Source organism: Phoenix dactylifera, unplaced genomic scaffold (assembly GCF_009389715.1).
Source record: "Phoenix dactylifera cultivar Barhee BC4 unplaced genomic scaffold, palm_55x_up_171113_PBpolish2nd_filt_p 000392F, whole genome shotgun sequence".
NCBI lineage: Eukaryota > Viridiplantae > Streptophyta > Magnoliopsida > Arecales > Arecaceae > Phoenix > Phoenix dactylifera.
This window is the reverse complement of record NW_024067838.1, coordinates 68,902-81,847: the sequence shown is the minus strand read 5'-3', so window position 1 is coordinate 81,847 and position 12,946 is coordinate 68,902. Positions and strand designations below refer to the sequence as shown.

The window sequence follows — 12,946 nt, the reverse complement described above, 5'->3', positions numbered from 1 at the left end:
CATCCATCTCTTGTATGTGTTGTCAATGATTTTTAGCTAGTGTAATTCTCACAGCAGTATGTTGCGTTTTTTAAATATAAAATATCTGCAATCAACATTTGCACCCGAAAGCCACTTGATTGTTTATTTAGTGGGAGACCACTACTGCAAATTGGTGGTGCATGAAGATTCGGCAAAGATCAGGTGTGGACCATCCGGGTCATTTTCTAGCACTTTTGGGCTGTGAAACTGGTGAGCTGCAGTACTTGGATTGTCTTTTGTCTCGATTAGTCTGTGAATGGCTGGGCACGGATCACCGTTCAATGTTGCATGATGAACAGGGAACCGCAAAATGAGAAATGAAGGCCTTTTGGAAGTGATCTTTCGTCCTCTGTTATTTAGTGGCAAATCTTATGGAAGTCCAAAGCCATAGAGATAAGCGTCCGGATAAACATCTCATGGACATAAGATTGTTGAATAAGGGCATAGGCTGGATTTGCTCAAACTCAAGCTGGTGGCTGCCTGTCTGTTTCGAAATGACTAGGTTCAGAAAACGGGTAATTTTTTCCTTGTTTCTCCTTAAAAGAATGTTTTTCCACCCAGGTGCTACACTTCCAACATTAAAATCAGGACAATATTCTTGCATTTCGTCATATTTAGGCCCTTTAACGAATCTTCTTCAATATACATTTGTAGATTTGATTCAATTCCTTCTTGAATGCTGGGAGGTTCTTTCTCCTCTTGAACACATTTTTGGCCCCATCGGTCTTTTTTTTATTTATTCCTTGACTCTTATCTTTTATTTCTTTGTAGAACTTGAGCCTTCTTATTTTGCAACGCTTGCTCAATTATTTCTTATTTCTTCTTTATGAGTAACGACCCTGAATTGATTAGCGGTTAGAAAATCGAAATCTTTAGATTTTTTTTTTTTTGGCTTTAGGAGCTACAACAGTGTAATCAAACTTTTGATTAGATAATTTTATGGTCTTTGTCCATCAGGATAATTTCTATGTTTTCATGTACTTCTCAATTCTTGCTTAATAATTTGAAAGAATGGTCTATTATTAAAGGATCCTCCATTCATATCTAGAGGTGATTTGATCCTAAATTTTTTGTCAAAGAATTTACATCCAACCTCTAATGGATTAAAAAATATGTGCATAATCTTTCCTCCATGAATTTCTCAGAAATCCCCTTGATTTGCCATTAAGGTGACTGCACCTTGGACTCCATATATAAGGAGCCTTTTGCACGAATTATAAACTTCGGGAGTCTGGAAAAACAAAATGCATATGAATGAACACATGTGAACGTCACAAATGCCTCGTTGGTTTATATAAAATTTATCCAACAAATTAAACACATACATGAATGTTACTAGTATAGTTCAGGATTACCTTTTCCAAGATTTTGATCAAGTTGACTTCTAGTATCATAGACTGGATTCTAGCTCTGCTATGGGGAGCAAGTCGGCCACTCAAATGTTCCTCTTTTCAGAAGTTTTTGGACATGGTGCTTCCTTGATCAACTGACGCCACGTATGGCACCAACTCTCAAAAACCATGCCAATCTTTTATTACCATATAGCATGTCCAAATTTTACTTCATAACAAGTCTGAATGTGCAATAGTTGGTGCAATCATTGGCATAAAATTTTAACTTTTCTCACCTGGATAGTTTCTCAAAAATAGTCACATTAAAAGAAAAATGTGCTAAGTTTAATGCTTTTTGACGGTATGGATTGTTTGGGGCGTGACATATCTGTTCTAAGATTCTATTATTTCATACCACTGTTTCAAAGAAATAAAATTCATGCAAGGCGCATATGACAAGATCATCAAGTTGGAAACATGGTGGACTGTTTGAACATCCAAACTAACGACGTCAGCTGCACAGTGCATGATACAGAAACAAAGCGTACGAGCGGCATTCATTTAATTAAACCCATAAATGCATGAGTTGAATAACATAATGTAAGCGTTAAAGAATAAATGCTTAAAAAAAAAAGAATAAATGCTTTGGAAGGTTCTGCATCAGGGTAAGAGGTCATGAAGGATCACATTCTATACTACATAAACAGAATCACTCAATGAAACCATTTCCAAAGAAGAGCTGGAATGAAGAAATTGTATCAGGATTCTATTCTTCATATTCTTCTTCCGCTCGTCTTGTCCCCTACCAAAATCTTCAACTCTATCTCTACTTGAAGTGAATCGGAAATGAGCATGATGCTTGGTAATGCACTTGTTGTAGTTCATGATCAGTTGATGCAACAAAGTACCAGGAAATGAACTTTTTATATGACCTTTTGCGTCGGTAACTTCACAGGGATCCGGCCGGCACAATGCTAATAGTGTATTCTTTTCCTTGTTCAAACAATTTGAGTCTTGCAGGCAATGTATCTTTTCCGTCCATTTTGTTTATGGTTGTCTGTATCAACTCTCAAGTCCTTATGCCTTTATCAATCATTATGGTTAATCACTGTTAACTTTAAATGTTAACCTGTTGTTCCAGCTATTCTGTAGTACATGATTCCCAGCTGGCTTTGTTGAGAGGATCAAGGAGACATACAAATAAGACTGGGAGTCACTAAGTTTGCCTGCCCACTAGCAGCATATATTGGAGATGGACTTTTACAAGATTTGTTGTGGTCCACCCAAGCTAGTTAGCTTCTTAATTGAATTGAATGGAAGTGGAGCTTATGTAACGCTTTAGGGTAATGATAAACTAAAACTGTGATCACTTGTATGCTGATGTGTTAATCTGGAACTATATATGTCCATGCCACAATTAATCTTGTCTGGTATAGCATCATTCATGTACTTAATTCTTTTTTGCTGCTGCTGACAAGATAAAGAAAGGCAACGAATATAACTGTCTCGAACAAAGGAGGTACAGACCAGCTAACAATGGAGCTAACCAACACAAAGTGGATCCCTAGATTTTGTGGACCAATTCAGGGTATTGAAAACACTAGAACTTTCAACAACTAATACAAGAGATAGATATTGCCACAAGAGCAATAGAAAGCAAAAAAAAAAAAGGAGATAAAGGTAAAGTGGCAATGACTATCGTGGCCATTTCCGAGCGTTCGATCCTATGCTCTTAATTTTCAATTCCATGCTAATATGTTAGGCAACAACCTAAGACACTATAAAGCTTTATAATTGCTGTCTTTCCTTGCGATTAGATTAGATGAGGTTGAATTAAAAATGGGTTGGTGGAGAGGTATATATAGGGTGATGGAATATGTTTGCCTAGGGAATCCTTAGGGTTTGAGAGTGGGGGTCATGCTGCTGGTCCCAAATCATTCCAACAATTAGACCAGTCTTGGGAGGCACTCACATGCCCCCCCAACCTTTTGCAAGAGCCTCTGGAAAGCCTCCATCCCTCTTATGTATCCCAATATACCCTCACCAAAGGTGTGGAAGCCCCTCTTCCTTCAGGACATGGTACCTGCATGCAGATTGTGTAGTGTTTCAAGGAACATCAAAGTCAGGATTCATAGGCACATATATGTAAACTTTGGAAGAGTGGGTTGATAACTAACGGAACACTAAGAAAGAGATGGACGAGGGAGAGAAATCCAAGGCTTTCAGCTGCCATCAAAAGCCCAGGAGAGGTATATATGAAGCAAAGAAATAATGGGAGCCTTGGAGAAGGAAACAGCAGGCGACCAATATTTTAAGCCTTCCTTCTTGTAAAAGGGAGACAGGAGGTAAAGGGGATGCTGAGAGAATCGTTGGGGAGCACCATGCGATGTGATATGAGTGGTGGCCCAGCTCTTGCATGAATGAGAGACAGAGACAGAGAGAGAGAGAGAAAGAGAGAGTGTACCCATCCATTCATCCATCCATCCATCTCTTCCATATACTGTGGCACCCTTCTTTTTGGTAAAGGTATTATGATGTATCGATGGTTCATGTCCGTGATTGGAATAATGGGGTGGAAGTGGCAACATCCGTGAGTCACTCGGGAATTTTTGTTACGTCTCGGACCATTTCGCCGTGGTGGAGTTATTTTTGTTCTCAAAACAGTAGCTGGAGAGATGGAGACAAATCAAAATGCGGTGCAGTTGCGTACGCCAGTGTGGGAAGGCTGCAATGATACGTGCCCTCGGTGTGCAGTGAGTGTTTGCATGCATGTTTTTGGGAGGACCAGCGCTCAGACTCCGCGTGGCCTCGACAAACGTGTATTGCAGTACTCTGCATTCGTTTATGTATGTATCAAGGGATGAAATGAACGGATTTCTTGAGAATTTGCTCCGTTAGGTAGGGTAAAAACAAAGTGAGGAGGAAGCTCCAATCATTTTAGCATGAACCTCCAAATGGTTTGTTTCAAAAATCAAACTGGAAATGGCTTCGCTTTATGTTTGTCACCATAAATACAAAAAACGTAGCCTATTTTATGTTGCATGCAAGTCATGTTTCCACTAGATTGCCGATCTAAATAACAACTAAGATATGCTTAAAAATATAAGTGAATGAATAATATATATCATAGCTATTAGAATTGCTGACATACAAATTTGTGTTAGCCATAGGCGTGGCATAGGTTTGTGATTAAAATGTCAAACTAGACAGATAAAATTTCAATTGTATAATAAACTTAGCTCACACCTTTTGACCATTAGATTTAAATCTAGCTGTCAAAAATAATTAGTTGAAGATCAATATACAAAACTTCCAAAGAATCTTGGGCTCTCACAGATCCCTTTAAACATGCTATTTATGACTATCGCAAGTTCAACTCAACAATTTGCTGACCTAAGGTCATTATGCTAACTTTCGGATTAATTGAGCTTAGATAGATTTTTGGACAGAGTAAGTTTTAAGCATAGCATGGTTCGCACAAGTTAGGTTCATTAAATTGCAGTCCTTGCGCCGTGGGTTTTTTTCTTTTAAAGATTAGTGAGTACAGAGTCGGTGTATAGATCAAACAACCAACAATGTTAAAATTGATTGCTGGTCCAGTGATTGCATCTCTCCTCCATCTAGAAAGAAACTACGTGGTTGTATTTTAATTGCATTACTTTACAAATAATTGACCTAGGTTACTTACTAGGCTGTGCTTCTTTATTATTATTATTATTATTTTGGTACAACGATCGCTCACATTAATCTGACGTGAATGCAACCAAGTCAAGATACATTACGTAGCATAAAGGTGAGGGCACAGTATCAACCCATGTCCATTAGACCTCTCTGGAGTGATGGGCAGCAAAAGAGACAATCCAATTAGTCATCCTCTTTGCTTTCTGGTACACACGAGCAATCTGAAAGGAGACACAGTCTCTCACCATCCGTTGTATATCTCGCTTGGCATCCCAAATCCAATCGATCACCATAGCGGAGTCACCTTTCAGGGCGATCTCACTAGTCTCTAGAACACTCCTCGCATAGGTAATGCCTTTCTATGCTGTCCTGAGTTCCACTGTTATGGCTATGTCTTCTATTCCTTCCCTATCTTCTTCTATTAAAAGGGACTATTCATCTTGACAAAAATGACTTCGGGCGCGCGGATACGCCTGTGGGAGCCTCGCGCGGGGGAGACGGACGCAGCACGAGATCCCTCTCGCGTGCTTTCGAGGTTGGGTTCGCATGTGCAATGAATGGGGGAAGGGAAAGCGACGCCGGACGCCTCCGTTAAGCTTAAACGCCCCACGCGTTTTGTGAAATAAATACCCGGCACATGCTTGCCCCTGCGAACGAGTTTGTTAGCTCCGGCATTTGTGCCTGTGGTTCCCTAATCCCTCGGCTCTCAAATCCCCCTTTCTCCGTGCGTTCTTGTATTCTATTCTCCGTGCCATGGTCGATCGCTCGATTGGAATTGGGTGCCAGCTGAGATGGAAAGAGAGCAGAAGAGAGTGCAGAGTGAGAGAGAGACTCAAGGAGAGAAGAAGAGTCAACTCCCGGGGCACAGGGCTCGAGAGGAGGGACATGGACACGTTTATTGGGAGTCCCCCACATCATTCATCCAGCAAATCAGCTACTTGGATGTCTTTTCCATGTTTCTTTACCTATATTTGGCTATGCATTTATTTATTAAATCAGGATTCCTGCTAAAAGGTTTAATTAAATCATTTAGTGCTGTATTTGGCTGTTCTCGGCACCAACTTCGTAATTAACACCAACAGAGTAGGTAAAATAAATTTTAATATGCAGTAATTTTTTTGAAAAATAAATATATTTTGAAGTAAAGTGTGAGCACCATCAACTAATTATTTAAAGATTATTAAAGGGTAGAGGAGTGCAACCATGACTCATTTGGTTTTTAGAAAAAGAAGGAAAAAAAAAGTATGGTAATCAAAAAAAATAAATAAATGCTTCTTGTTTCGTTGAAGTTTTCAAAAGAAAAATATAAAAAAATTATTATTTTAATGAAAATAAAATTTTTAAGTTTTATAAAAAAGAAAATTAATAAGGGACAAGAAAAAACTAGTTTCACATCAGTTGAAAATTGGAGTCTCTTTTTTTTTCCCAAAAATATCCTTATTAAAATTATTTTTTTAGGCATCATATTTTTAGGAATCATCTTCCTAAAAAAAAGATTCTAGTAAAAAAAAAAAATTCTCGTGAACCAAACGTAGCCCATAGTTTATGGCAGTCCCTTTTTTTCTTTCTTTATGAATGCCAGCCTTCAACATGACTTAATCTAAGGATTAATTTATCATTATAAGGAACAAATGCTAGCCAATTGATACTTAGCATATGCTCCATGTAGACAGATTTTTTTTTTTTTATGTTTGATATCTTCATATCCTTAGAATTTCACAAGGGACTTCGATGCAAAGCAAGCATCCAGCTAGACGATCACAAAAGCTAATATTTTCCAAGTAATGTGATACGCACACATTGTGAGCTAATGCTATACTTAATTATATTTGATTATGGTTTGTTCTAGGATCAAAGAATGCTAGGGCTTGACAACCATGCATGGTAAACTGGGAGCCTTTGTACACTACTAGCTACTTCTCACTATGAGATCAAATAGATGATTGCGATTGAATAGTAACATAAACAATAAATTAGCAATTACAATAACAATTGCAAATTGGGATTTAGCACGGTAAGAATATTTCTTTCTCTCCTCCAGTTGGAGGAGGCCCCATGTTCAAGCACCAAGAGTTTGAAATGGTAATCTCCCAATATTTCATGAAACGATCGGTGGCGCTCTCACTTATTATATGCAAAAAGAGGAAAAAAAGAAACACCATTAAAATGGCTAGAATTGTCACTTATTGTATGTTACTTGCATATACATATGATGCCTTCTATATAACAACAATTAGAACAATGTTATGGCTTAAACAATCTATTTTAAGTCTTTTGCTCTCTATGAAATGAAGTTGATGAGCTTGCCCATTATGTTGCTCCAAAAAGGGAAAAAGTTCCATGTAAGCCTTATAAGTTCATTAGATCAAGTTGTTATTATACAAAATAGAATATTTCAACATCTAAAACTTTACATGAGCATTTTCCTTAAAAATACATTATTAAATAATGATATGCTAATTGATACCTCAAACTAGTGGATACCCTTTTTCATTTGCAAGGCCTCGTTGATTTTGAATCCAACCAAGATCTACACTATTTTCAAATAATTAGAATTGTGGAACCCTTGGAAGTAGCTGTGATGTAATAAACATGGTCTTGGGGACCTAAGGAACTATTAGGACATAATTTCAAAAAGTAGCATAGGATCGACAATGATATCTATTGTGATAAGGAAATTGAAATTGTAGTCATTATATTTCTTGGTACATCTTTTATATTGTAAAAGAATATTTGACATTATCTATAAAATAACTTGTAAGTATGGTCGTTGCATTTTATTTTTGGCCTTTGTAATAGCCTCATATATCTTTTAACATGTGTAGAAAGACTGTTATTTACTTGGTTTTTGTTATTGCCAGTGAGATGGTCAACAAAATGAGCCTTGCAGACATTATTATCCAATATCTTCGCATGGAGGCAAAGACAGACATTGTTTATGTTGCTACTTATGGTAAAGATCATAGATGAACAACTAGGCTTGGGAGGGCTTTTGACATTATCAAAAGACAAAATAACCTATAAGTATGGTCACTGTATGCTAATTTGCCCTTGTCATAGCCTATATATCTAATAGCTTGTGTAGAGAACCCATTATTTACTTGGTTTTTGTTATTGCTAATAGGATTGTCACTAAGAATATAGGTAGACTTGGTCACACTCGAGTGGATCTTTACTTAGTTTTGATCAGCTTTAAATAGGATGATGGGATCCCACATTAATGATTCGAGCTATTTAATATGATATACTATCTCTAAATTGCTTACACGCCAAAAATCGAGAAATTTGTGGACCTCAACCCACGCATAAAGTGATCAAAATATTAGTCAGTTTAAATAGCATGAAATAATACACATTTTTTTTGACCATATGATGTATAAGCTAGGGATCTCCAAATCATTTTTTTAATGCATAAGTAGTTTAAAGATAGTCGATTACATCTAGCAGCTCGGATCATTAATGTAAAATTTTTATCATCCGATTTAAATCTAATCGAGTCTGAGTAGAATCCACTCGAGTGTAGCCAAGTATACTATGTATATAAAATAATTGGCTACATAATGAATAGTACTAATAGTGCTAGTGTGCTAGCTAATATATAGCATATATCTTTAAATTTTGCACTATTGATTATAATCTACCAGCGACAGAATCTTTCAAAATTCAAAAGATCTGGATGTTTGTAAACTATGTGTCCTGATTAGAAAAATATACATTCTCATTAAAATCAATAATTCTGAATGCTTAGTTTGTGAATTATTATATGGCCTAGAAAACATTAAATATTTTGTACGAACATTGCAAATCATAACCGATGGTGTGAATTTTAAATCTAAATGATCCATTATTATATTACATATTAATTTTTATATTAAGAACAATGAACAATAACCAAGCAAATAACAACAAGAGCACTAAATTCTTCTAGCCAAAAACAACATATTATGATGCCAGAAACAAGATCACTACAAGTAATAAATCCTTTTCATCACTCTACCAAGGAAGCCAACAGTTTAGAAGCAATCAAACTGGAAAAACAGATGGGCAGTGTCTACCTACATACATATATGCATCTATAAGTTTTAATTCGGAAATAATAATGACCCAACAAGGAGTAGTGTGGAGCTGTGGGAGGGGCACGCCTCCCCAGCTTGCCGAGCGTAGCCATGTTCGGCGGGATATTTTTCGGACCGGCGCGGCAATGAATGCAGCACAATAGAAAAATCATTCACAGTACGGCACGTAGAAAAGCGCGAGCGATCCTTTTTATATTATAACCAAACAAACAGTGACATGAATGGCAGAAAAAAAAGAAAGCCATGGATGGGATAAGAATACGAGGAGGAGCCGAGCACATACTCCTCCTTTAAATATCCTCCAAAAAATAACCTTATCAATTTTTATCACTCATCATTTCTCATCTTATCATATGTTCAATGTACTCGGTAATAATGGTGGTTAAAAAATTTCCAGCTCTTTTAGTTTAATATAAAAATTATGGTAAAGGACTGGTAGTAGAAGTATTTAAAAGAAGGGGAGGGGGGTTAATGAGGGAGGGAGAGGCTTTGGTTGCTTGGGCTCAGCTTTTGAACAGGGCCGGGAGCAGCGACATTAAAGCATGGCCCCGGTCGCAGAAAAGTGCCGGGTTTTACGGGTTCAAAGGACGGGCCAAGCGAACGTCCCCAGTGTCCTCCACGTGAAAGACCTCAGAACCATTCGATGAGCAACCAACGGCCCGCGTGGCACCATGACCAGTGGAGCGGCGAAGGAGACAAGATTAGATAGATTTCACTCCCCTTCTCTATTCCACGCTCAGCCAATCGTTGGCCACTCGCATCATCACTGTTGCTCCCCGTGTCGATTCCTCTTTCCTTCTTCCTCTCTCTCTCTCTCTCTCTCTCTCTCTGTCTCTCTCTGTGTCCGAATCTTAATACCGTGTCTAACTGTGAATTATTCTTCCATAAGTTAAAAAGCTATATCAACGTTTAATATTCGTTGAGAGAGAGAGAGAGAGAGAGAGAGAGAGAGACTGGGTTTTGGGATCGCAGTGGAGAGAGAGAGAGAGAGAGAGGGTTTTGGAAGGTGTCATAAATGGAATTGAGATTGTGGCAGGGAGGGCGGCGGTGCAGCGGCTCCGATTCCCCGTCTTAAATAACTCTTCGAGGAAGCGAGACGGAGGAGAGCCAAGCCAAAGCCCAGAGAGAGAGAGAGAGAGAGAGGAGAAAATAAGGAAGGAAGAGACTACTCGAGAGGAGGGAGGCAAAGAGAAGGAGAGGGGGAGAGAGCGAGGGAGGGAGGGAGCCAGCAGCAAACGAAATCCCAGCACTCTCAGCGGCAGTAGAAAAAAAAATAGAAAAGGGAAAAGCAAATCAAATCCCAGTACTCGACGTGCGTGCGGACAAAATTAGCAGCGCTGCAGGAGAGATAGAAGGGAAGAAAAGAAGGGTATCGCGCGGGCGCAGCAAAGAACAACAATTTTTTTTTTTTTTTCCCCCCTCCATTCCTCCTTCTCCTCCCCCTACTCAATCTAATTTAATTCATTCCTGTAACCCTCGACACCACGCTTTGCTTTGCTTGCCACTCTCCATAAATATGGCCAGCCAGATCTAGAGAGAGGAAGGAGGGGAGTGGTTTGGTCGAGTCCTGCTATGGATTATAAGAAGCAATTGAGGGGAGGAGCATGGCAGGGTTCTCTTTAGGTGGGAGCCACCGGCAAGGAGGCGAAGAAGAACAAGGCGGAATCCCTCCGGAGAACCTCTACCTCTACAGCGGTAGCGGCAGGAGCGAAGAAATCCCCTACACCCGCGGCTTCGAGCTATGGCAGCAGCAGCAGCAGATCCAGCGGCACCAGCAGCACTTCTACGGCGGCTCATCAGCACTCCTTTCCTTCTCCGATGAGCCCCCGCCGCAGCCGCCCCAATCAGGCGCCCGCGGAGGAGGAGGAGGACGGATGAGCGGCGGCGGCGGCGGCAAGAGCTGCCAGGACTGCGGCAACCAGGCCAAGAAGGATTGCCCCTACCTGCGGTGCCGCAGCTGCTGCAAGAGCCGCGGCTTCCAGTGCCCCACCCACGTCAAGAGCACCTGGGTCCCTGCCGCCAAGCGCCGCGAGCGCCAGCAGCAGCAGCTCGCCGCCGCCTCCGCCCTCCAGCATCAGCAGCAGCAGCAGCACTCCCACTCCCTCCGATCCGCCGCGGTCGCTGCCAGCGGAGAGCCTTCCAAGAGGCCCAGAGAGATCTGCCCCCGCCTCCCCACCGCCATCGCCACAGACACCTCGTCAGGTATCAGTACAAATCACGCCACTATTACTCCCTACCCCATCTCCGCTGTTCCCCGAATCCTTTGCGTGATTTCGTCTACTTCGCTAACATCCTCTCATCAGTGCAAACAAACGATGCACACACACACACATATATATATCTATGTGTGTGTGCGTGCGCGCGTGCGTGCGTGTGTTAAAACATGATCCGCCGATGTAAGATTTGGTTATTGGCAGGAGGAGGAGGAGGGGGGATGGACGCGGGTAGCTTCCCGCCGGAGGTGAGCTCGGCGGCGGTGTTCCGCTGCGTGCGGGTGAGCCCGGTGGACGACGCGGAGGACGAGTTCGCGTACCAGACGGCGGTCAGCATCGGCGGCCACGTGTTCAAGGGCATCCTCTACGACCAGGGTCCCGACGCCCCGTTCCCGCCGACGGCGACCCCTCGCCACATCCACCACGGTGAATCCTCCTCCTCTTCTACCGCCGCCGCTGCCATCACTACTGCAGCTGCTATTTCTACCACCCTCTCTGTAAACGCTGGCGCTAGTGCTAGTACTGCGGCAGCTACCACCGCGTTTTTGGATCCGTCGTCGCTGTACCCAACTCCGTTGAGCGCTTTCATGGCCGGCACCCAGTTCTTTCCCCACCACCCCAGACCCTAGCTAGAACTAATTAAGCAACCCAATTCGCATGAGTTGAAACATTTCAGCAGGCCCAGCCTTTCTTTCACCAGTTTTCGAAGCTATCTTAGATCTTAGTTTTCAGTGAATGTGGTGTTGAAGCCGATCCCAGTCTCTTTCCTTTCCTCCAATATTTGCTTGAATCGAACAAATGTTTCGAGCTAGCTGGCTGCCTACCTCTCTTCTGTTCCTTTCTCCTCCTTTCTATTCCTTGTACTTCTTGGGATTGCCGGCGGATTGGAAGATGTTTGAAATGGGCGATCGCGACGCGCGGAGTTGGTTTGGCGACAGGAAGACCCGCAAGCAAGCAAGCAAGCGAGCGAGCGGTGGGGTCGTGTTTTTGTTTTGCTTTGCTTTGCATCTTTATACTTAATGAGGGATCGAGGATTTTACCTTCGCTGGCTTCATTTATTTTATTCCAGGGTCTTGTCTTCCGACCCGGCACCGCTAGTCTTTTGCCCATGCATGGCATTCTGAGTGCGGAACCCAAGAAAGAAATAGAGGAACCCTTCTTTCCCTCGTTCCTGTTCGTCTTCTATTGTTCCTCCACGCTTCCTTTATCCGTGGTGCATCAAATATTTATGCGGGCTCCTTTCTTGCTTTACCGGGGACTGATGGATGGATGTGACCCTCGTCACCTCCGTCCCTTGGGCCTAAATATAAGGAAGAATGAGCTGAAAGATAATGATAAGAGGAGGAAACTTCTTCACTTCTTGGCGTTGGAGTGTGCGTGTGTTGGCTGTCATTAGACTCTCATCGTGAGAAGTGCTGCTGCTGCTGCTGCTTTCTCCTCCTCCTCCTCCTCCTCCTCCTCCCTCCCTCTCTCTCTCTCTCTCCCTCCCCCTCCTTGGAGCAATGTCATGAATTTTTTTTCTCCAAGGCAACCTTTATTTCACCTTAATTTCTGGCTCGCACATATTTCTCAGTTAATGTTGGAACAAACATGTTGTTAACCAAGACTGGAATAGTATGTTAGG

At 41.4% G+C, this 12,946-nt stretch overlaps 1 protein-coding gene across 1 annotated transcript; it reads left to right on the top strand.

The window, feature by feature from the left end:
- Positions 1-10,045: 10,045 nt before the first annotated feature.
- LOC103702906 (protein SHI RELATED SEQUENCE 1-like) lies at positions 10,046-12,488 on the top strand. Its single transcript, XM_039118676.1, has 2 exons — positions 10,046-11,311; positions 11,527-12,488. The coding sequence occupies exons 1-2, from the start codon at positions 10,714-10,716 to the stop codon at positions 11,949-11,951; spliced, it is 1,023 nt and encodes a 340-aa protein (XP_038974604.1). The 5' UTR covers positions 10,046-10,713; the 3' UTR covers positions 11,952-12,488.
- Positions 12,489-12,946: the final 458 nt, after the last annotated feature.

Coding starts and splice junctions, on each gene's coding strand:
- LOC103702906 (XM_039118676.1), top strand. CDS start 10,714: ATGGCAGGGTTCTCTTTAGGTGGGAGCCACCGGCAAGGAGGCGAAGAA. Junction 11,312..11,526: donor CGCCACAGACACCTCGTCAG/GTATCAGTACAA, acceptor GGTTATTGGCAG/GAGGAGGAGGAGGGGGGATG.